Source organism: Rhizophagus irregularis, chromosome 19 (genome assembly GCF_026210795.1).
Source record: "Rhizophagus irregularis chromosome 19, complete sequence".
Classification (NCBI taxonomy): domain Eukaryota; kingdom Fungi; phylum Glomeromycota; class Glomeromycetes; order Glomerales; family Glomeraceae; genus Rhizophagus; species Rhizophagus irregularis.
Genome location: NC_089447.1, coordinates 3,624,611 through 3,649,245, shown reverse-complemented (window position 1 = coordinate 3,649,245; position 24,635 = coordinate 3,624,611). Strand labels below are relative to the sequence as shown.

The window sequence follows — 24,635 nt, the reverse complement described above, 5'->3', positions numbered from 1 at the left end:
AAAACATTTGGGCACCAGAAAAGTCTCATAGAGAAGCTTATTAATTGTTTTCAATCGGGTAAATAAAATTATAATCCTTTCTAGAAAAATAAAGGTATGCATCAAAATTTTCTCTCTCTCTTTTTTTTTTTGGTTTTCAATACGGTTATGCGAATTTTTGAAGCCCAAAATAGAGAAAAATTAAAATTTGTTTTTTTTTAAAAAAAAAAGCGTCTGTAATTATATAAATTTTCTTTATCTGAGCGAATTCGCATGTTTGATTACCTTATCATATAAAATCTGAAAGATTTTCATTATGACATCTGAAAATTCCCTATATCGTGTCTGACGATCTTATTATCCGGTCAGGAGTATCAAAATATCAAAATTTGCAAAGATAATGGCATATTGTGACTTTTTTTTTTTTTTTTTTGCAATATTCGGAAATGATCTGTAATGTCCCTTATCATTTGCCAGAAAAGTTTCAGATCATCGAACAATTTAACATCCTTATTGATAATGGTTTGATTTCTTTATCATACCAGAAAAGTGAACAATTAAAGATCTACAGTACGTAGTACAGTATTCTTTATTTCCCATAACTTACAACGAAAAAATTTTTCTACAATCATATTGAACAAATGAAAATATTAAAAGAGAATTAAAATTATAGTTCATTGTTTATAAATGTTTTTTTAATCATTATATTATATCTCCGAGTAACTATTACTCGCTGGTTCTACAAAATCTATTGTCATCGGAGAATCATTATCCTGCGTTATTAAAGATGCCACTGACATAACATTATTTGATGGTTCTTTGTGTTCTTCTTTTATATCGTCTCTTTCATCTGACTCTTCCTTTTCGTTATTTTGATCATCAATCATTTCTTCATCTATAATTGGTTTTTTCATCTCTTCAACGTGCTTATAAGCATCTGCCAATTTCGTTTGTATTATATCATCTTTAAGTATTATGTTGGAAGCTTTTCGAAGTTTTTCTGACATTTTATTTAATAAATCGAAATCCAACGTTGCCTTTGCAAGGTCCATGAAAAATGATATATACTCATGAACATAGATAAAATGCCTGCCTGACCTATTAATAAAGTTTTAAAAGCAGGTTTAAATAAATAAATATTTCAAAACAATATTAACAAATACAAATGTTCTCACCTTTCAAATTCAGGTTTCCAGACATTCATAAACGTTTTGGATGTCAACTTTAGATGAAATAAAGGTGATAATATTGTTATGGCAATTTCAGGTTTTTGTTCCACATTAAAGATTAACCACGCATGCTAATCAAGTATCATAAATGTGTATATATTATTAATAATAGTCAAATGTTATTGAGAGTAAGTGAGAGTAACTTACTCTATATACTGGTCGGTGATGCCATTTAGTTTTATCAGCCTTGCGTATATCTTCGAGTTTGGAACAAATAAGGTCGTATGCATTACGGTATTCGGGCTTTTGTATATCGAAAATTCCAAGTTCACTTTGTGGCTCTTTATGTACAACTTCTCCGTTTTCCTCGTCAATACCAAGATATTTTTCGACAATGGATGGCTTTAAGTGTAATGAATTAATGTTATATCTTTGTATTGTATTTTATCAATATTCTGAAAAAAAAATATACCTTTATTTTGTTTTCCATTAAATATTTAGATAATGCCGAAGTCATTTTATATTCAGCATCCAGTATTTTTTCTTGGCCAGAAACACCGGATTTTTCAGGAGTTCGATCTACAGCCAGTTTATATAATTGTATAACCACCTAAAAATATTTGAATTAGTACATAATAACTAATCTTAAATAGCTCATAATTCGAATAATAGTCAGATCAAACCTCTGGGTTTCTTTGAAGTTTTTGGTAACATTTGCCAAGCATATAAGGTATCCTAGATAATAAATTACGTACAGGTAATACATTTTAAATTATAAAACAAGTATAAAACATAATTCAAACGAATATATATTGGAATTACCTCCAATCATGAATTGTTGGTATTCCGTTTTCTTTATCGGGTTGATTCTCAATTAAATATCTTTCATGTTGCATTGCCTTTCCAAAACAAAAGGCTGCAAATGCGCAAGCATCTTCGAAACTTGGTTTGCGCCATAACACAGCATGATAAGGGTTTAATTGAAAGGCATCCATTGACATAGGCTCGGTAATCATTGAATAAACCTGATAACCAAAATCTCTCCAAAAATTAACTTCTTCAGTTGGTACCGATGGTGATTGTTGTCCCGAAAACCAAGTAATCACTTTCGCAGCTCTCGCGTAACAAAGAAACGATTTCTAAGAGAATTGATAAAAAAATTACATGAAGTAAGTTTTAAATTAAAGAAGGGAAAAATTTTTTTCTACAAATATGATAAAATCACCCTTTGATAATTTGCAATCTTTCCTCGGTTATTTTTTATTTCTTCGGCATTCCATGTTAAGTTTTCATCAGCCAAACTTGCATAACAAGCTCCCAATGCATACCACGAAGCAAATCTTAATGGGTTAATGGAAAGGTCATACTAATAAAAAAAATGTATAAAAATTCCATTTAAATATAAGTACATCTTTTTTACATGGAGTCTCATTTAAATATCAACATACAGTAAACTGTTCAATAGCCTTCTCCAAGGTTTCGATCGCCCTTGTTTGATTTGACTTTGTACGAGTTTTGAATTGATACTGTAAGATTTTTCCACGAAAATAATAAAGATCCGTGATGTCTATGAGTTTTATAATAGAACAAGTTAATAATATAAACTAATGAATAATAAATAGAAAAAAAGTAAAAATAAATACCTTCCCCACCATCTCTGTAAGAAACTGCACCAAGGTCACTAACATAATGATCGTGTTCTTTATATTGGATGGCTTCGTAAAAATTAATTTCACTTTCAAGGAAATGTTGTGTTCTCCAACTGCATTGATCAAAACCTGTTGAAGAGAAAAAATATTAATAAAAATAATTGTTTCGGTAAACATTAAATAGTAAAATATAGTAAATTAGATTTTACGGTCATCTCGCGGAGGAATTACTATATTGGCTATCTTATCTAAAGTATCTTTGACATCATTCTTGATCTGCCATGTTCGAAATGGTTTTTCATTAATATAATTTCGAATATTCTTGAAAAGCAATTCTGCAGTTTTGATATCGAGCTCGACAGGTTGGGTTTTGTGATCCCATGGAAATTCAGTATCGACCTAATCAAATATAATATGTAAATAACCAGTGAATAATTTGTAAGGTCTCTTAAAATAGAGAAGTAATGATTACATACACTAAGAACAACTCGATATAGACAATGACAGCATTGATATTCATATACACGGTTTTCTGATGGGTGAAGTTCCGTAAAAGTTTTGATACAAAATTTCAAAAATGATCCTAAAACAACAGTAATTTATAAAAATGTATAGTAGAATATTTTGGAATAATTAGTTATTATAAATCAGCGTACCGTTATCCGCTCCACATATAAAACGCTCTCCAAGTTGGTCATGAACAGTCACTAAAAATTCAGCAAAGTCTTCTTCGTCCAAATCGGAAGGCTTTTCCTTTAATAAATGATAAAATAATATCCATGTACGAACACATAAAATATGAAGCGGTTCACTTAATTCGGCTTCTGAGTTAACTATCTCCTCGGTTTTTGGAAATAAAATTTCAAAACTTGTTTTATATAATATACGGAAATATTTTTTGAATTTTTTGTATTCATTTGCTGGAAGATTCGCTGTTATTATTATTATTATTATTATTATTATTATTATTAAAATTAGTTATAATATAAAAAAAATAAATACTCATTGACATGATATTTCAAGAGTTTGCTTACCTACTGAATGTCCATTCTCCATAAATTCGGTAACTTTTGATATAGCTTCATTAATCTAAAATAAAATAATTGAAAAATTAAAGGAAAAAAAGAAGAAAATAAGGATAATACGATTTCGACAATTTAACTAACCGAATGAATTGTGGTCCAAAATTGAACAACTCGGTCTTCGTCAATATTATCAGAAACCCAATTTAGCAAAAACTTTATTGCATCGGCAAAATGCGTTATTGCACGTGACCAATCATCTTCCGGCAAATCTTTGCGAGATTCCAATGATCCAATTTTATTGTTTATTATTGTAGTATTGATAAGTGCATCAAACGCGCTGTGTTAATAATAAGTCCATAAAAGTTAATTAATATGAAGTCTAATATTAAATAATAAAAGTTTGTAGAAAAGATTTATTATTACCAATTCATTATTATAATGTCGCCGCATCCACCTAATTCAAGGATTCTTTTACATTCTTCAAAAGAAACCTTAGCTTTATCTAAATTTCCTTGCAAAAAATCTATACGAGCAGTACACCACCAATAACTATTTTATAACAAATGTTAAGAATAAGCATCAATTCAGAAAGAATAAAAATATACGTAAATTATTTAATGCGCATACCGTGCGTTTAATTGACTTGACCAATTTTCCCACATTTTATGATGATTCTTCCATTTTTGCTCATACTCTTCAGATTGTGGCACTTGAGATTTAGCAGTTGACACAAAATCCATTATATTCCACGATGAACGATATATTAGTAATTTACACATATCTAATGTCATCTGTAAATTCTTGAATAAAAAAATATATATATATATATATATATAGTTTTCAAATTAAGCATCCAAAACGTGATAACGTTGATTCATAAAAAAAAATTATCTTACAGGTGGCATCTCTTGGCAATGTCCTTGAGGATCTTGATCATCTTCAGGAGTTGTACAACCATTCCTTGATATTTGAGAATCAAATAGAAATTCGCATACCCCCATCAAGACCTAATAATAAGTAATATTGATTATTAAAAAATCTATGAATGTAATGTAAATACAACTGATTATACCTCTGACTTTTGCTTCATCTGTTGAAAAATATTATTGCTACTATCTTCCATGATTACGTTAGCACAATTGACTGATTCATCCCAATCGGTGCAAGTATTCTCAATCATAGCTAACATTTGATTGTCCACTCTTTGTAGAATTTCTCTAACTATTTCTTTCAATCCATCCGGCCAGCGACAAAGCCATAATGGACTCATTTCTCCTTCAACTTCCACGAATTTTCCAAACAGGTGTATAATATACATGCATAAATAGTCTGTAATTCCTGAATTTTTGTTATTCATATCATTAACGAATGATACAAATGATTCTTGTGCTCGGTAAGTATCATGAAAATGAGAATTAGGTAGAGGGGGATCGGTGTGTGGAGTAAACATATAGAATCGGGGATCAGATGCAGTGTTCGACCTATTGTAAAACAAGCCAATAAATTTATACACCTTATCATAAAATATTTATTAAAATGTTAATAAAACTACTTACGAACCTCGGATTATTTATGGCCTCTTCAATATTTGTCCCATGATATTCACTTAGAACATGTTGGTTCCAAACTTTGCTAAAATATAAAAGAAATTTATCGATTTCTGCATCATCATCCTGTCTAGTGCTGATCAAGTAGTCTTGGTCCACCTTTTCTATAATTGATTCGACTTTTTCAAGGAGTTCAGTTAATGCCTCATCTCGTTTTTGATTAAAAGAATCAATCTTTGACGTCATTTTTGAGGTAACGCGTGATGATCTATTTTTAAGGGAAAAGAGCATATTATTTAGATATATTTATTTATTAAATTGATTGGGTCGCTGGATGACATTTTTAATTACGACCTAGGTTGCAACCATAACTTTAACTACGACAAACCATAAATCAAGTGGTTGTAATATTATAAAACATATGTTGTAAATGGTTGTAAATATCACGGTAAACCACACTATTATGGTTAGTTGAAAAAATGATGATTTTTTAATTTACTTATAATTACATGATTTTGAATCAAAGGTTGCAACCTTCCACCTATTAGGCAACACTAAAATTGATTATAAATATCTTACATACCGTGTTGGTGTTGTTTTATCGTTATTATAATCATTTGGGGGCTCCTTCCTTTTCCGCTTTTGCACAGGACCATTAGTTTCACTTATATCCGGACTTTTGACCACACTACCTTGAAGTTCTATTATGATATGTCGACTTTTAGCCGGAACTGGTGAGTCGTCATCCACATTAACTTTACTATTTACGTAAAATTTAGTGAGTAGAATTAATTGCTAAGTTATTAATTAAACTAAAAATGAAAATGAAATTATATTTAATTACCATGACATGATCCTATCATATATATTTATCAAAAATTCGCCTAATCCATTCCAAGTACAATTTTGCAAATTATATCGTAATGATTTCATTGCATTTGGACCAAACACTCCTAATTGATTCATAATAGTATTTAATTGAAAAATTACAATAATATCTGTAATTTTATAAATTTGATTACTAACCGGATGGTTTCAACCGTCTTGGTATATCTTCCGAATATAAAGGCCTTATTATAGGCGGAGAATTTTCAAAATAATCGCTAATGGTTGAAATTTTATAAATAAAAAATTAAATAAATAATTAACAAAAGGGTTCATATAACCTATCCTACCTTGGTAATAAAGATCTAACCCAAGTGTTTTCTAGAAGTTGAATTCGAAGTTGATTAAGCGTTCGATTGTAAGGATCCACTTTCAAACCTTTATCAATTGCACGCAAACAAGCATAAAAGTCGCCAGTATCATACAGAAGCTAGAAAATTCGAAGAAAATCAATATTCCCGTTCCAAATAATATTTAAAAAAGTGGTTACTTACCCGACATAATTCACTTAAAGCTTCTTGATGAATCGGTGAAAGAAATACGGGAGGAATTCGCGTTTCATCGTTTTCATCAAAATTTGGATACGTTTGTGCAACGTTAAAGTCTTCTAATGCTTTTGTTAAAGCTGAACGAGCATATTGAGGATCATTGATCTCATCTGACATAGCGAGTTTTCCTATCCTTAACCAGATACTATGATCAGATTGGTCAATCCTTAATGCCTAAAAAAATTTATTAATAATGAACAATATCTAAAAATTGCATTTTTAATGATAAATCTTGGTTTACCCTATGATAATATTCTATTGCATTTTGCGCATCTATTTTAGTCCTGTGAATGTGATGTTCATGTTCTAATAATTCTGCATAATTCTTCAATACACAGTATTTTAATCGAGTAATACGTTGTGATAATGGTATACCATTGTTTGGAACCTAGATAAGAAATAAAATTTTGAATTCAATTAAAAAATAGAAAAGGAAAAAAAGAAATTACTAATCAAATTACCTGAAACATTTGATTTTTCATTAGATCGTGTTTTAGAAGTTTAACATATAACTCCTTCGCACTAGCATGATCGCGTCGAAGCGCCAAATTGTATAAAGTTTCGCATTGTTTCAACTAAAAAATTAGCGGTTAGCTAGTGGAAATCTCTAATTTAACGCTCAAAGTTAAAATTTTCATACCGGTGCATCAAATGGATCTACTGGCTGCTCAGTTGGCTGAACATTTGTCTCATTTAAAGCAGTGAATTTAATCAACTGCAAAAAATTAAAATGATAAAAATAAAAACAAATAATTAAAACCTTTTCAAATAATTTAAAATTTCAAAAAAAAATAATAAATAAATTTTTATTTCTTATTAAATATTAAAAAATACATACAACCATTACTTTGGATTATTTCTTAATCTAAAAATTATGAATAAAACAGTTATTATAAAAACGCGTTTTTTCCGTTAAATATTAGAAAGAACTCGTCATAGATTTATTTCAAACCGAAATAAAACGAAAACTTACGGTGTAATAAAAAAATTAATTCAACGCTTGTTTCTAAAGGTCCAATCGACAATTTAGGTCTTCTTGGATCCAACGCCTACTTGACGTTTATTTTATGGCAAAGTTAACGTTGATACAGGGCCAACGCTATATGTTCGAAAGGAGCAAAAATAAAACGAACTTTGCCGTAATAATCTTAGAAAACTTTTTTTTATTTTCTTGAAAATAAACTAGTCGAAAATCAAATGACAGATAACCTTATTAAATAGGTTCTTATACCAAATTTGTATTTATGAATGCAAACTACGAAGATTACACAACAAGTTGAGCGACTTTTATTTACTAGGTTTCACATGAGAATTATTGTTAACTGAACATTTTGCTAATCGGGACAATGAATTTTATTCACGTGATATAAGTAGTAACGAATCGAAAAAAAAAAAAAAAAAAATATAAAAAAAAAAAAAAATTTCGAATAAATATTATATGACAAATCATCAATTTCAGATTCGAAATTGAATTGCTCAAGGCAATTTGAAGTCCATAATTTATTTGACAAGAAATGTGACTTAATTCCATCTAGATTACGTAATTTTCAATTTGTAAATTGTCCACTAATCCATCAACCTCAAGTTTTTACAATTTTTATTCTTGAATTAACTCTATTTGTACCCTTTTTTGCTTTAATTGCATTCCGCTTCTTACTATTAAAAGACTTTATCACAAATGTTCCTTTTTCAGATGACCATAAGTATTCATGTCTAAGTATTTGTTGCAATTTTTTATACGCTTCCAAATTTGCATATGGTACGCCAGATTTTGGATCCTTATATTTTGCAGGTTCACCAGTAATGGGACAAATTGCCTTTTCAACTTCTAAGAAATTAAATCAATATTGTATTAAAGTAAATTATATATATAGAAATTATAAAAGAAATCAAAATACCTTGAGGTTTCGTTCTCCACTCCTGAAATAATTCAGCTTCATGTTTTCTATCAAAATCCTTAAATATAATTAAATTTTTCGTATTCCTTTTACACTCTAAATTATCGCTAGACACTTCCTGACCATTTTGACTATTTATATTATTTGTATCTTTCGCATCATGTATCTCTATTGTAACGTTATTCTCATCTTCGTTCGCCGGAACTTCCGTTATTAATCTGGGTTTCTTATTTATTTTATCATCACCACATACGTATGAAATTTGGCGTATAAAAGGTCCATTAATTCTAACTTTATTTAGTTTAGTTACTGTCCTTTTCTTTTCTGCTTCCTTTATTTCATATGCATGTAATGAGGCTAAATTTTTTTCTTCTGTTATTTTTGCCTGTGCAAGTAACTCTTCCTGGGTTTTTGGCTTTTCCGGAATCTTTTCTTTTTTTGGAATTAAAGCCTAATCAAGTAAAATATATCAGTAAGCAAGTATGAAACTTTTGAATTTTAACATGAAAAAGGTATCATTTTAACCTTTCTTGCTTCATACTCTCTCAGTTTCTCAGCCAACATTTGTTTACTTTGCACTGTATGTGTTCTGGATGAAGAACGAGTTCCAGATAAGAGAGGAACTATATAAAGTTAATATGTCGAATATTAAATAGTGTAAAAAATAAACATTATATGAATGTATTAATAAATACCTTGAGAAGCTTGTTTCTTTTTCCTTTCTTTAATTGATCCATTTTTAGCCACTTTACCAGGAACCACTTTCGATTTATCTGTAGATTGATTTTTATTCCTTGTACGTAAAAATGGAGCTAAAGGAGTTAACGTGGCTTTCTTTGCTCTCTATAAAAAGAGATCAAATTAAAAAGCTATGAAAAATAATATTCGAATTAAAAAATATTTCTAATTTACCTTTTTTTCTATTTTTTCATCTGCTAATATTTGCTTTTCTGCAGCTTCTTCATCTTCGTCTTCATCTTCAGTACTTTGATCGAAGTCAGAGTCAATTATATCTTCCTCTTCTAAAAATTTTTAGAAAAGATTGTAGTAATGCTTTGTCTTACAATCTTACTAAAAGAATTTTTAAATAGGATAAAACCTTGGATTGCCATAAAATCTTCATCATTCGCTACTTCCACGAACATTTCTTCTATTTCCAATTCTCTTTCAAGAAGCTCCTTCATCCTATAAAAATTATTCACATTAATTATTGATTTGAAATTTTAAAGGAGAAATAAAAATAATAACGTAAAGTACTTTACCTATTTCCGGCGTTAGGACGCCGTGATCTCGTTGCAACAAGCGACATTTTACAACAAGAAAAAATTAGGAAATATAATAATGGGTGCTTTTGTAAAGACTTGTATATATATATATATATATTAGAGCTTCAACTGATAGAAGTAGAATAACAACGCAACTTTAAATTAAGCAAACTAGTAAAAGTAGCAGTTAAAGTTGAATAAAAAAAAAAAAATTTTATTTGCATATTTTATATAAATATATTTGTGTAACTGAACATCAATCTACATCACGTGAATAAACACTGACGCACTATACAATTATACCTATACAATTATACACAGTCTGATCACCATTTGTTCATTCTATATGTTACGGCGGCAAATGGTACAACCGCGTCTGGTCTATAAACTACATATTCTTCATAATTCAACCTATGTCCTACGCGTCCATGAACAGAATGACAAGGATAAGGAGGCTCCGATAATCTTGGCATATCATCAACAGTTGTATGGCATCTTTATTTCATTTTTTTTAAAAAAAATCAGAATTATGAAATGAATAGAATGAAAATATACTTTATACTATATAAATGATAATTGCATACCTTCCCAAAGCTACAAAGCAAAATAAAATTGTAAAAAGATCTTCTGAGCCTCCTCTAGGAGCAGCATAACTGTGAGCTTTAGAAGAATTTGGCGCGAAATAAATTCCTGAACCGAACCTAATAAAATAAGAATGAAAATTTTATGTGAGTGAGCGTTAGAGAGTGTGTGTGTATGCATGTGTATAAATACCTACCTCTTAAATGGATTAGCTGACCCACTTTTACTAATATCAAATCCTTTACTTAATATATTACATCCAGCACAACTATCTGTTGAACTTGGATCACAAGGCTTATCATCAAACTTGCATTTAACAGTTGTTCCATGCCATAAAGGTTTTACATGTGGATCATCTAATATCAACAATAATTCCGACATATATTCATCAAATCTTTGACAAACTTTCTTGTCACTCATCATAAATGATACAAATTCTACATTTGGTACACCCATATGCATAGGATGTCTCCATGTAGTGTGAAAATGGTCAACAATCTTCTCGTTGATTTTGCGTGTTCCAGCAAATATAGCCGCTTGACGTAATAACTTTTCAGAAGTAAATATACTTAGCAAAGCTGTAAAGTCTGGACGAACTGTTGGATCAATTGCTATTGTAAATTAAAAGAAAGGAGTAAAAATAAATTTTTTTGAAGAACCAAACGTTAAATCTTCCTCAAAAAATGAATTATACCTCTCTCACAGTCGTCACAAAGACAACCTTGTCGAGTTTTATCCTTGATCTTTTCATATTCTTCTTTTGGGAAAGAATGCCTAGAACTCTGTACGTCATCTTGCGTTGTACTTTCTTCATCCGATGACTCTATATCCCAAAGACTCGTTAACTTTGAAGGTCTCTTATATAAAGACATTTTTAGAAAAAAAAATTTGAATTAAGTATTTCAAATCATTTGGGGTTACAGTTTTGTCTGTCAAAAAATCTAAAAATAGAATAAATGATGAACCCATACACAATGATTGATACAAATTTATTCAAATAAACGTTTTAAATTGATCCACTAACCTTTTTAATATTAAAGCGCATATATATTTTATAGAATGCATGGGTCAAAATAGAACCACTTTGAAATGCACAAAAAAACATATGATACACACACATTTTTAGTTTTTTTTTGTATTTGGTTACTTTTGTTACATCTTGGAGGATTGTTTCTCTTTACTCGAGGTTTTCTTCTGTCACGTTTAGTTTTGAATAATAAAAGTCAATGTTCTGAAACACCTTTTTGGAACAGCACAGATAATCAATATGAAACGACTGAAGAATTGCGACTCGATAGTTGCTGGTATCCTACACAATTCAAAAAAGTTGTCATAATTATAATCGATGCTCTTAGATTTGATTTCGCGGCTTCTCATTCAAGTAATACAAATTTGGACTTAGATCACTCACATTACTTAAACAAACTCCCTATTTTTCATGAACTTATAAAATCTCAACCTCATAATTCTTTATTGTTTCAGTACATAGCCGATGCTCCTACTACCACATTACAACGATTAAAAGCTTTAACAACTGGAACTTTACCCACTTTTATTGATGCTGGAAGCAATTTTGCTGGATCATCTATCAATGAAGATAATTTAATAGATCAGCTGTCTAAGCAAGGAAAAAAGATTGCCTTTATGGGCGATGATACTTGGGTTTCTCTTTTTCCGGACCAACTTGAAACAAATATGACACATGCATTTCCATCTTTTAATGTTTGGGATCTCCATACCGTAGATGAGGGAATATTAAATTTGTTAGTTCCAACTATCAAGAAAGAAAGATACCGTAAAGGCTCATCTTTTTCTGGAACAGATTGGGATGTTTTGATCGCACATTTTTTAGGAGTCGATCATTGTGGACATCGTTACGGTCCAGATCATCCAGCAATGTCAGATAAATTGAATCAAATGAATAAGATGATTCAGAATGTTGTAAATTCTGTGGACGAAGATACAATTGTTCTTGTTATGGGAGATCATGGAATGGATCCCAAGGGAGATCATGGTGGTGATAGCGATAATGAAGTTGAGTCTGCACTTTTCGTGTATAGTAAAAAGCAGCTGACAATAGATGAAGGGATAATGGCTGTTCTTCACCGAATATTACAAAAAGTTGATGATAATGATTTATATGGGCAAAAATCTTTTACGACAGATTTTGGAAAATGGAGAAGAATACCTCAAATAGATTTTGTACCAACATTGTCGTTGTTACTTGGATTGCCAATTCCTTTTAATAGTTTAGGTAGTGTAATTCCGGAATTATTTTTATTGAATTCTAAAGATGAAAATTATCATTCAAGTATTGAACAAAAATTATTAAATTTATTAAATGTTATAAGTCTTAATACGAGACAAGTTTATCAATATATAATTGAATATTCGCGACAACAGCCGTCTTCTGAACTATCCGAGGAGGCGCACCATTCTTTAGGAGATTTATTTGAACAGGCAGAAAATCAATATAATATACTGAAGAAATCTTCAAGAGTATCATTGGATGATTTAGAAAATTTGATCGTAAAATACATAAGTTTCTTGAGGATCACTTTATCTATATGTCGTCGAATATGGGCGCAGTTTGATTTACCTTTAATGATATCTGGAATTAGTATTTTATTAGCAAGCTGTGTTATTATGTTATTCCATTTATTTGCTGACAATCAGATGAGTGTTTTGTATGCTTTGATAGGAGGAATCGTTGGTGCAGCATTTGCAATATCAAGTTTAACGAGATTCTTACTTGAACCGTTTTTGAGTGACTCCAATTTTTCAACTTTAGATTTTATTATTTTAAGTGCATCTATTGGTTCTGTTTTTAGTTATTTAATTTGGTTTATTAAGAAACATTTTTATTCTTTTGCGCCATTTCATTTAGACAATCATTATTTCTCATTTGACTCATTTTTAGCAATTTTATTTCTTGTTCTTCACACATTAATATTTGCGTCCAATAGTTATACAGTTTTTGAAGATCGAATTAGTGTGGGATTATTGCAAACATTTGGAATATATATGTTTATCAAGGCATTTAGTACTAAATATAAACGATCTCGGATGAAACTTTTAATATTTACATTTATATCTTTAGTTGCAATACGTATAGCCGCATATTCAACTATATGTCGTGAAGAACAAATGCCATATTGCGTGATGACATTTTATGCATCATCAGCAAATTCATTATCTTCGCCAGTAGTATTATTATTTTTAGTAGCTTTTTCTTTATTAATACCTTTTATAATACGTAAAATAATTTTTACAAAGGATTTTGATAGAATTGCTCCAATTTGGATAATTTGGATTGATTGGGCTTTAAGGGCTGGATTGATATTATCAGCAATATATTGGATCATGGATAACAGAATAACAAGTCCTTCTGAGGATACGTTGTATAGCTCAAATTTGATAACTGATCAAGGATTTAAATGGGCCAAAAATTTTTTAGTTAGAATGGCTTTTGGAATAGTAATCTTTGGGAATATTATATGGTGGAAAAATCCTTTGTGCATAGATAATCCAAGGGAATCATCTAATGACGTGGAAGATTTAGAAAATATATATGGACCCTCTTATTTTATTTTCCTAACAATAGTTTATTTATTGTTAGTTATCACTCAAAAACCCATGGGTGGATTGATGCTTTCCGTTGCCTTATATCAAATAATGTCATTATTAAAAATTTTTGACATAAAAAGAGATGCCTCTCAGGAAAAGGATACATCATTTCTTGAAACTATAATATTTTCATTATGTGGAACATTATTTTTCTTTTCTACTGGACATCAAGCTACTATTTCATCCATTCAATGGTCAGTAGGATTTATTGGAATAGATGAAGCAAATTTTACAATAACGCCAATATTAATTACACTTAATACATTATCATCACAAATTTTATTTACATGCGCAATACCTTTGCTTGCATTCTGGAATAGATCATCTAATAATTTAATTTATTATTCACTTACAAGAACCATAATTTATTATAATTTATATAATTCTATAATAACAACAAGTACAGCAATTTGGGCAGCATGGTTTAGAAGACATTTAATGGTATGGAAAATTTTTGCGCCTAGATTTATGTTGGGTGGTATTAATTTATTATGTATAGATTTTGTTATATTTTTTATTGTTGTTTCTTACGCCTGTACTAAAGTTATAAAAAGAGGTGTTGGTAAAGTTTCTAATACTGAATGTGAACAAAAATTAGAAAAAATTAAATAGAAATTAAATAAAAAAGGATTCGTGACCGGTCCGTGACTGTGGCACGTGAATTCCTTACAAAATAAATTTTTAAATGTTCTGAGTACCCTTCATAAATTTTCCACCTTAATTTAATTAAATTATTAAACTTATAATCCAGGATATACGATTAACTACAACCTTGTATGTGTTTTCCTATATATATTTGTTCTTTTATTTATTTTTTGACATCCCTTCCATGGTTTATCGCGGGATTTCTCCGTGAAACAATAATTTATTAATCGATTCAAAGAGAAAAAAAAAGAAGAAATAGGAGAGATCTCCGAAATAGTGAGTGTTCGTAGAATCATGCAATTATGATCGAGTTTTTTTCCTTCTTAATTGTAGATAGATTGGATGGATTTTTGAAATTAGATTCCAATAAAATTTTAAATCTTCCAACAAAAATTATTAATTATATTCGTTATCGTAAACAAAAAAAAAAATTAAAATCGGATACTCACTAAAATTTAACTGACCAAAATAAATAGTATTTCTTTTGGTTTAGTTATGAATAATCCATATAAAAAGAAAAGTAAAAAATTTATGATAGAGTATTGAATATTGACAACTGCAATGCGTAAATTTGAAAATCCCGACAATCCTATTCATTTCTGATCATCAGGTTTTTGATCGCAAATCCAAACACGAGATCAAAATCAGGGACTGATCAATTAACATACTTATTTTTAAATTGCGATCTACTGTTTTGTAGGTCTGTAAAATCGGAAGTTGCACGATTTCATCCTAATGTTCGAGGTGAGATCGGATTATCCGAGTCGGAAAACAATAAATGTGATTGGTTATATCGGAAGTGAAGTGAACACCGAGATATTTCAAAAAAAAAAAAGCAAGCGATTGTCTAATTGCTCCAAAAATTTTTCTTTACTCTAACAAGTAATTTATCATTTCACAACGGAAATAATTTGTTACATAACTTTTACTTTATTAACATAAGAAATTATTTCATTCCATTTTCTCCAAAAGATGTTAATTAAAATTAAATTATAATAAAAATTATAAAAGGATTAGCTTTTTATTTCAGAATTTCTATTTTTATCTATAAAACTAACGTCAGCTTTTGGAATACCAAATTAAAATTACTAAACATTGTTGGTTCAAAAATAATAGCATAATACACCACTAACGCTGCAAATAATTTGAATGCGACTATTATTTTATTGTGATGTTTTCATTAATATAAAATTTTCTTTAACGTTATTCGTTCCTTTCTTCTAAAGCATTCCATTGTTAAACTTTCCAAAGTCCAAAATAATATAGCAGAATTTATCTTTGCCCAAGATTACCATTTGTAACTGGTTGTCGATCGCTAGTTATATTTTCATTTCCGGAAATAAGCATCACACCACGTTTTTGTTTGCTTTTATATAAAAGAAAACATCCAACCGCTATTGATAAACTACCGATTAATGATCCTATGACCGCGGCAACTATAATTGGTGATGTATTATTTGTATTATTTGGTGGTGGAGGTGAAGATGTAGGTGGCGGTGGTAGAACTTCAAAGCTCGTTGTCCACTGATATTCATCATTATTACTGATATCAAGTAATAAAATAGCATCTTCACCATCAATTAACTTAGAATTAACGTTACTTATTCCTATTAAAAATAATTATTATAAAAATCATAACCAATTCAATTTTATAGTATTTCTTTATAAAAGTTTATATTTACCGAATGATACGACCATGTATTTTTCAATTACATTTGCCATATGAAAATATCGACTTTCTGGAAGCTTGCCAGAAATCTTTGGAACATACCATTCAAAGTTTGTTGTATTTAATACATAAAGTGCATCTGTAGAATCAATTTTATTTCCTCCAAAAATTATTATTCTTTGACCATCTAATCCTATTGAATAAAATAAATTTATTAATGATGAACTTATATTTATTATTACTATTTAAGCATACATACCAAGAATAGAAGAAAATCCTATCCTTGTAGTAGGAATATCTCCAGAGGTGTTCTGTAATTATTAGTAAAATATGTATTAGTTACAGTATATTAATTTATCGTCCAATATTAACTTACTTGTACACTCCAATTATCTTGAATTGTATCATACAAATAAACCTATATAAATAACAAATTTAATATCTGTAGTATAAATAATTCAAAATTTAATAATTTACCTGATCTAATTGGAAATTATAATTACTACTATTACTACCACCTAAACAATAATTTATTAATAAAATGAGAGAGAGATCAATGGCATTTTTAAAAATTATTTGCTTACCAATGTAAACAATCTTATTATTGGGTAAAAAAACGGTTCTACAATCGACTCTTGGAGCTGGTGCACCAACCAAATTCCCTGATCCCCATATAAGATTTATTGTATCCAAAATATATATTTCATTAGAGAATAAAATAGAAGGCTGTCCACCCCACAAGTACATTTTTCCGTTGTAATCTATTGTACTCGTTGAATATTGTCTAGTAAAATGATTCGTACTAAACAAAGTTATGGGGACACCCCATATATTGCTTTGTGGAGTAAACATATAGGTAGCAAGCTCATAACCTTTCGTCGCTCCATATAAAAACAATGTATTATTCTTTGGACCACCTTTAACAGATACAGCAAAATCATGCGATGGAACGGTATTAATGTTTGATAAATTATGCCATAATAATTCTTGAGTATTAAATGAAGCCGAAACATCTAGATAAAAGAAGTGTTTTCCAGTATCATTAAATTTACCATTGCTGTTTCCACCTAAAATATACAATTTTTTGTCAATAAGTGTAGCAGTATGACCATATCTTCCCATTTGACAATTTACTCCAATTATAAACCATAATATAATAATATTTACTAAAGAGTTCATTATTAGCACTATTATCAATAAAAAAGTATTCGATTATACAATTTATTTATTTTTTTTCTTTGATTTCATTTCATTTTATTTTTTTTGCGAAAGATAAAAATAGAAAAATAGAATAATCTAAAAACAGAAGAGTTTTTTTTTAACTTCAATAGAGATAATTTTGGTTATCTATTCTATAATAGTGCATATTAGTACATAATTACCTTTTTCGTTTAATTGATTAATTGATTTACGGAAATGACAAAAAACGGATGTGAAACAACCGAACCTCTCCCCTACATCTATTATAAAATGCTGCATCGAGTTAAATAAAAAAAAGAATTAATCGAGTTAAATCAATATTTAAAAATCAACTGAGAAAAAAAGGTAGTTAAACAATTGATTTATATAACTCTGTTACACCAACAAAATCTGAATTAGTAGCCCAACAAATTTTCTATCCCTCGTGACCTAAAAATATTCATCACCGGCATCACGTTTTTCAATGTCACTGATCACGTGGAGTAGAAATTTTAAAATTCCGCATTGTGCAGGCACTTTTTTCTTTTAAATAAAAAAGTATTTGATTTTAAGTCTGGTTTTTTAGTGTTTGTTATATGATAGATTCTATTTCAATATATATATATATATAGTTATTAGCTGAAAATTTTCTAATCATATCTTAAGTTAAAGCGATATGCCACGAAGCCCACGATTGCCACGTTCATTGATAATAAATCATGGAATCATTGATGAAGATAATAAAATATTATTGATATACCGTACAGTACATTGATTCAGGTAATCGGTTTGTCGATGTGATTATATTTATTCGAAGTTAATGTTAACAGCAAATCGCCTTAGAACGAATACAACCACAAATAAAGCACTAACTAATACGAATGCCCTCAACCAGATTTTCAACACACCTCAAAACTTCATTCGCTGCGCCATTTATATTGGTGAAAATAATGTGACTGCTGCGACTGATAATCAGGAATTGCTAATCGAATTTTTATTTAAGCCCAAATAAAAAAAAAATTACTATTGGTTGAAACTTCAACAATATTATTATTATCATATCGGCTGATCAGAAAAGCCTCCCATAATTTTATACGCTAATGACAATAAGTAACCCATCAGTTATATAATGAACCCATCAACTGAGCTTAAATATTAATTGGCTTGATTTTTCCAATCAGCCGATATGTGCTCATTCATTACTCAATTGTCTGATGATAATTAATTGTTTTGCTAATCATAGCCACAAATCCAAAGCCCAAAGGTAAAAACCTTGTTACTAAATTCATTTTATCTAATATTTAAAGAATAATAAATTAATATTTTAGAACATTGGATAATTAATATTTATTTAAATCATTTTATTCTTCACAGAAGGGAAATGATAGAGTAGAAAATTTTTACGCGAATAATTTAGTTTTTTGTTCCAGATTCAATACTCATTAGGGAAACTATTAGAGTGGATCAAGTTTTTTAGGGTTGAGTATAACAGATAACCTTAAATTTTAACATGAAATTTTAATTCAGTTATTATTTGCTAAAATATTATTAATATAATACTAAAGGCATCTTTGCCTTGCAAAATTTATAATTTCTCATTATATAATGATCAAAATAATATATACCGACGAAAAAGACGTTAAAAGAGAAGTTAACAAACATTTCAAACAGTCGCAGGCGCTGTTACAACGCCCATGTTATATTTCTTTAACTGATAATAATCAAATGCATTAAGGAAAAATTTTATCAGAAGAATAATTAATGAAATTTTTTCATAAACAGCATTTGTTGCCATGCAAGCACGTATGTCTGATAGTGTAGACTTATTGAATTGACGAAATTTGGAAATTGTTTCAAAGAATGCTTGAACAGAACAGATTTAAATATACAATCTACCATCAAAGCTTTATTCAGTAGCATCATTATGCTTGTATGATTATAAAAACAATGAACTTAATAATTATATTTAATATCAGGAATTCAAAGAGTTCGGTAAAAATTTTGATTTCTATTATGCCGCCAATTACAGATGATAAATTAGGAATATTCCGGAAACTCTTTATTCCAATATTTATCTTTAGATTATCAGCAGTGATATTCAGCATAACATGATAAATGAGATTTACCTACAAAATTAATAAAGAAATTGTAATTAAAAAATTCAATAAATTTTTTTTAAATACTTTTAGTTGTAGTACATACCTCCTTTCAAAATTTTCTAATTCTTTGAGCACCATTGTCGCAAGTACAGTGGATATTAACCTAGTAATTACTAAGCTGATTCTTTGGCAAAAGTAACTTCTTTTATAAACAGAACACATTTTTTACAAAATATTTTCTATATTTTACTGGATAATTATAATTGACACTTATTAAACCCAACAGATCTATAGTATGACAATCCTGTTGAAAGTACTGTACATACCGTATATCATACATTATATTTATATTTTGATTACTATAATTAATATAAAATTAGACTTATAACTCGGACCATTAGAATACGCTTAACAAATTCAGCTCCAGCAATTGTTGAATGGTTATACTTAGTGCTTCGATCCGGATGGGTTTTTAACGGATCAATCCGCGGTTTACTACGATTTGTCATCGGTTTATTTTAGTTGGAGCTATAAGTTTGGCCAAAATTAATAAAATTTGTAGAAGAATAATTTTTTAAATCTGACAAAAATTATAGTTTGACAAAATAATAGAAAAATGTTGTGATGCTAATCAACGGATCAATCCGGATCGAAGCACTACTTATACTGATATATGCAATACAGATAGGATGAGCTGATGTTATTAAACATCATATCGTTACAAAAGATGCTGCTCTTTATATTCCCAACCTAATCAATGTAGTAAGAATGGTGGATTGATGGATATAATAAATGATTATGAATACCATTAATCTATAATTAGAACTCCATAAAAAAAGATAATTGCTTGTTCTGTAAATCAACTGGCCATTGGGTGTGCCCGAAACTCCTTATGAATATAAAAAAACTTGCTTACCTCCTTATTGTGGAAATATATTGAAGAAGCCAGCTATGCAACAAGGACTTTTGATCGAAATTCTTTGAACCATGAAAAGGAAGTAGGTGGGGAACTAAGTTCTGCAATTACTGAAACCGTCGTGAGTTACGCACTCGGTATTAATATTAATACCTATTATGTGGAGCCCGATTAGGTGTGCCTAATCTTGGTAATTAAATCCCTCTCTCGATATTAATGTTAAGCATCATCCATTGAGGGGATAAATAAAATTTATTTCTATGATCCTATTTCTAAACATGCAATCAAGATCGAAACGCGATTTGTCACTGATAACGTCCTCAAGTGGTTAATAAAATAACGAGAATTTAAAACTTTTCTCTTCGATTATCTTAATCCCGATTTAAGAAGAGCGTAGAGAGTTTCAATTCATAACCTACGGAAATCATTCAACTCAAAAACTACGTGTCTATGTACTCGAATTATTGAGGAAGGAAATTTAGTTACAAAGACTTTTTTTCCTCATTTCAAGATTGAAAAAAATATGGTGTTTAATTGTATTAAACATGCTTAGATACTCATATATGTAGCAAGTAATAAAGAAAATTGATGATACCTAATATATATTAACCATTCACATAAATAAATGCGCGTTTGTAGAAACATTTATGCTTTTTTTTTATCAATTGTTAATTACAAATTTATATTTTCGCAAATATCAACATATATAATTAGAACGAGTAATAATCAAATTTAGATAAGAGTATGAGAACACATCTAAATAAGAACTGATTATTCCCGATTAACATTAATGTGACCGAACTCGAAGATTATAAATTTAAATGTCATTGCGGTGATCGACATGCGGTGACTGATAAAAATCGAGACTTTGTCATGTGAAGAAGTCATTCTAAATTTATTTGGTATAAACAGACATCAATATTTTATTATAATTTCAATTATTGTCTTCTTCATCAGCTTCTTCAGCCAATTTTGATTTTTTTTTGCTTGAATGGTGACTAGTATTGTTTGGATGGTTATCATCATGTTCATCGATATCGTCATCTCTATATTTCTCTACCATTGATTCGTCAGGAAGTAATATGCATTTAAAAGAAATATGAAAGAACTGTCACTTGGGATATTATAGCAACGTTACTTTGAAAAAATATGTAGAACGCGTTTTTTAACTTGATGTTTAAGAATGATTCTTTAAATTCAAAACAAAGCTGATTATATTAATTTATGATTTATTATATTAACAGGACGCTGATATTTTGTGTATTCAAGAAATAAAAGCCAATAAAGAAGTTGATTTTAATATCTTTGGTTGAGAAAAGAGACATGGTAAATTACAATATGCAGTTGTATGAGGAACAGCTGTTTTAGTGCTTATTTTTTTTCTCTGGAGTAGTTGTTTTAAACCATTTTCTACTTCACGTACTAGATTCTCTACACATCCGAATCCTAAAGATAATAAAGACGAAGTATTACACTAGAATTTGAGTCATTATATTATGTAGTATGTTTATATGTTCCTAATGGGGTGATAAGCTTGCAAGATTTTAAAAAAGAAAAATAATTTTGGACAAAGTTACCTGTGACGAACGAATGATTTTAACCAGGTAATTATAGTTTATTTTATTTTTGAAAATAGGATTAATCATTTTTAATGCAAATTTTAAAGAACTCGGAAATATTCGGTAAAGCTCAAAATGAGATAAAATTATACCACTATTCTCAATAAATAGTTAATTCATTTTATTTGTATTTATATAGAGACTTGACCGTTGCACGCAATCTATTAATTATTTAATTCTAGTATATTATTAACATATTATCATATATCATTGCAGGGCACATCAGAAGAATGGAAAGATACCATTTTCAATGGAGGAAAAACCATATTTATTTATCTTCAAAAGCCTCAAGTAGACGTCGAAAATCCTGAGAGAATAACTACGTGTCGCGATCTTCCTTTGAAATATTCATTTAGGTAGCTTTTATAACATGATCATTGATATACGCGTAGAGTAGTAGACAAAATGGGATGATGATTATCCAAGATAGAGATTCTATAGATACTATAAATTCTGAAGATTCTATGAAGAAGTCAACTTCGTGTCAATAGAATTTGATGAAGAGTCAATTATAGTTTACTTGTTACAACAATATAGACAATATAGACCATCCAAACTCTGAAAACTACATACGTACTACTTTTATAAATTTCAATTACTTTGTCTAAGATCTATTGCTAACACGCCAACCGCGACATTTGTAGATTTGGGGATAACACTTTATTCTCTAGCAAAATTATTATAATGTATGCTACCAATTACACATATAAAATATGTATAGATCCTTATCGATCTTTTTTTGCTTTCGAATTATGAAGGTTATATACACCTGAATTTTGAGGTTAAAAAATTCTTAAAAATTCTTTGGGAATAATAACAATTAATTCATGGATCCGAATAACTTGATTAATTTTTTAGGAGATTGTAAAGTTTTAATTATTTTCATAGTTAGTAGCCTTTATAATAATTATCAAGAGCGATAAACATAAATATGCTTATTTAAGTTATGAGGATAAGTTATCAACTTTATTAATAAATATAAAGAACAATACTCTAACCATATATCTCAAGTATATTTATATAAAACGCAAAAACAAAAAAAAAATTTTATACGTTGTTGTATCCGTTAAACATTTGGTTTTTTCTACACGTAGGCTTATGGGAAGGATGTTTGTATAGGCATCTATAAAGAAACAAGTATAAAGTAAAATTTTAATTTAAATACAAAGATTTTTGATAAATAAACAACACAGTAAATACTTACAACCAACAAAATTCATGGGAACATTTGGTACAAGTTATATGATCACAACCTCCATCCTTCTCAATAGGTATAGAACATCCAGGACATCCCTTTGTTTCTCGTGAAATATAATCCGCAGTAGCAAAATCTGATTGTTTTATACTCTCATCGTATTCCTTGCAAGTTTGACCAGTATGCCAGGCAACTTCGTGTTTGTAACACGAATGCGCTCCACAACCCTCACAGATCACAATTGGAGCTTCATCTGTAAAAATTAATTGAAAAAAAGAGAATATGTTCTAATTAAAATTTTGAAATAAAGAATTAATATAGTATCTTAAATGATACCTTTCCCAATATGGATTTGCCCAGCTCCACAAGGTGCTTTGCACCATCTAAATTCCGGGATTCTTTGAATCGCAATTTTGTAAGCAAGTTCATCATATCTGAATCAAAAGGATATTAATAAACATAAATAAAAAATACGATATGATAAATAATTAGATAATTTTTACGCTTCAAAGACTTGTTTTGTTGCGATATTTTTGATATCATGTCTTTCCATTTTTTTTTTACATCCTTTTGTAGGACAAGGAATTTCGAGGATTTGTTTCTCATTGCTTTGATTTTTAATATGTTTGTTAACACATTCTACGCAAACAACGGCTCGATGAGAACATTTTGAAGTTATTTTACGAAAATCTCTATCTTCTGTTTCGTAACAAATGAGACATTCGGACATATCAGACATTTCATCCATTTTTTATTTAATATTCTAATAATAATAAAAAAAGAATAGTTTTTTATCAGAATAATTTTAATAATTAATATTAAATTTGTAATTTAACGTCAATTTTTTAAATCTTTCTCACACAAAAAAAAAAATTTTTAAGAAATGATTGTTCAAATTAAGGTTTAAATTTGTATGAAAAGATTTCATCATTTCTATTAGGCAAATAAATGAAATCTTATTTTGGTTTCATTTTGTTATTATTTAAAAAATTCAATAATAATGAAATCTCCATAACTAAACCAAATATTACCAAATATGTTTAGATAATATGAAATAGAAACTCATTAAAATTGCCTTTTTAAAAATCTCATTTCAATAAATTCTATGGAATAGTTCTCCGGAATTGTTGGCCCCGTCT

The 24,635-nt window shown here is 29.1% G+C and overlaps 6 protein-coding genes across 6 annotated transcripts; 1 reads left to right on the top strand and 5 right to left on the bottom strand.

Annotated features, from left to right (window-relative positions):
- Positions 1–531: 531 nt before the first annotated feature.
- On the bottom strand, positions 532–8,061 carry OCT59_011340 (uncharacterized protein). The gene is made up of 29 exons (XM_025317711.2): positions 7,776–8,061; positions 7,641–7,667; positions 7,443–7,517; positions 7,264–7,377; positions 7,044–7,190; positions 6,749–6,976; positions 6,545–6,684; positions 6,396–6,472; positions 6,214–6,322; positions 5,953–6,129; positions 5,383–5,637; positions 4,895–5,303; positions 4,719–4,829; positions 4,450–4,622; positions 4,246–4,371; positions 3,964–4,159; positions 3,832–3,886; positions 3,454–3,729; positions 3,274–3,380; positions 3,007–3,196; positions 2,792–2,926; positions 2,597–2,715; positions 2,374–2,514; positions 1,971–2,287; positions 1,832–1,883; positions 1,621–1,758; positions 1,356–1,550; positions 1,155–1,279; positions 532–1,077 (listed from the first exon to the last, which is right to left on the bottom strand). The coding sequence occupies exons 2-29, from the start codon at positions 7,644–7,646 to the stop codon at positions 687–689; spliced, it is 4,584 nt and encodes a 1,527-aa protein (XP_025177687.1). The 5' UTR covers positions 7,647–7,667; positions 7,776–8,061; the 3' UTR covers positions 532–686.
- A 321-nt stretch (positions 8,062–8,382) lies between these two features.
- On the bottom strand, positions 8,383–10,009 carry OCT59_011339 (uncharacterized protein; the record flags this gene model as incomplete). The annotated part of the gene is made up of 7 exons (XM_025317710.2): positions 8,383–8,630; positions 8,701–9,151; positions 9,226–9,323; positions 9,396–9,543; positions 9,613–9,722; positions 9,800–9,885; positions 9,963–10,009. The coding sequence occupies 7 exons, from the start codon at positions 10,007–10,009 to the stop codon at positions 8,383–8,385; spliced, it is 1,188 nt and encodes a 395-aa protein (XP_025177686.1).
- A 138-nt stretch (positions 10,010–10,147) lies between these two features.
- Positions 10,148–11,442, bottom strand: OCT59_011338 (uncharacterized protein). Its single transcript, XM_025317709.2, has 4 exons — positions 11,242–11,442; positions 10,744–11,158; positions 10,550–10,666; positions 10,148–10,460 (listed from the first exon to the last, which is right to left on the bottom strand). Exons 1-4 carry the CDS (start codon positions 11,417–11,419, stop codon positions 10,292–10,294), a joined length of 879 nt encoding a protein of 292 aa, XP_025177685.1. The 5' UTR covers positions 11,420–11,442; the 3' UTR covers positions 10,148–10,291.
- A 194-nt stretch (positions 11,443–11,636) lies between these two features.
- Positions 11,637–14,855, top strand: OCT59_011337 (uncharacterized protein; the record flags this gene model as incomplete). Its single annotated transcript, XM_025317708.2, has 1 exon — positions 11,637–14,855. The coding sequence occupies one exon, from the start codon at positions 11,637–11,639 to the stop codon at positions 14,784–14,786; it is 3,150 nt and encodes a 1,049-aa protein (XP_025177684.2). The 3' UTR covers positions 14,787–14,855.
- Positions 14,856–16,091: 1,236 nt separating this feature from the next.
- On the bottom strand, positions 16,092–17,610 carry OCT59_011336 (uncharacterized protein; the record flags this gene model as incomplete). The annotated part of the gene is made up of 6 exons (XM_025317707.2): positions 16,092–16,426; positions 16,502–16,681; positions 16,748–16,799; positions 16,865–16,906; positions 16,966–17,006; positions 17,073–17,610. The coding sequence occupies 6 exons, from the start codon at positions 17,608–17,610 to the stop codon at positions 16,092–16,094; spliced, it is 1,188 nt and encodes a 395-aa protein (XP_025177683.2).
- Positions 17,611–23,245: 5,635 nt separating this feature from the next.
- Positions 23,246–24,425, bottom strand: OCT59_011335 (uncharacterized protein). Its single transcript, XM_066136433.1, has 5 exons — positions 24,357–24,425; positions 24,000–24,259; positions 23,833–23,930; positions 23,506–23,749; positions 23,246–23,424 (listed from the first exon to the last, which is right to left on the bottom strand). Exons 2-5 carry the CDS (start codon positions 24,242–24,244, stop codon positions 23,349–23,351), a joined length of 663 nt encoding a protein of 220 aa, XP_066001056.1. The 5' UTR covers positions 24,245–24,259; positions 24,357–24,425; the 3' UTR covers positions 23,246–23,348.
- Between the last annotated feature and the right edge of the window lie 210 nt (positions 24,426–24,635).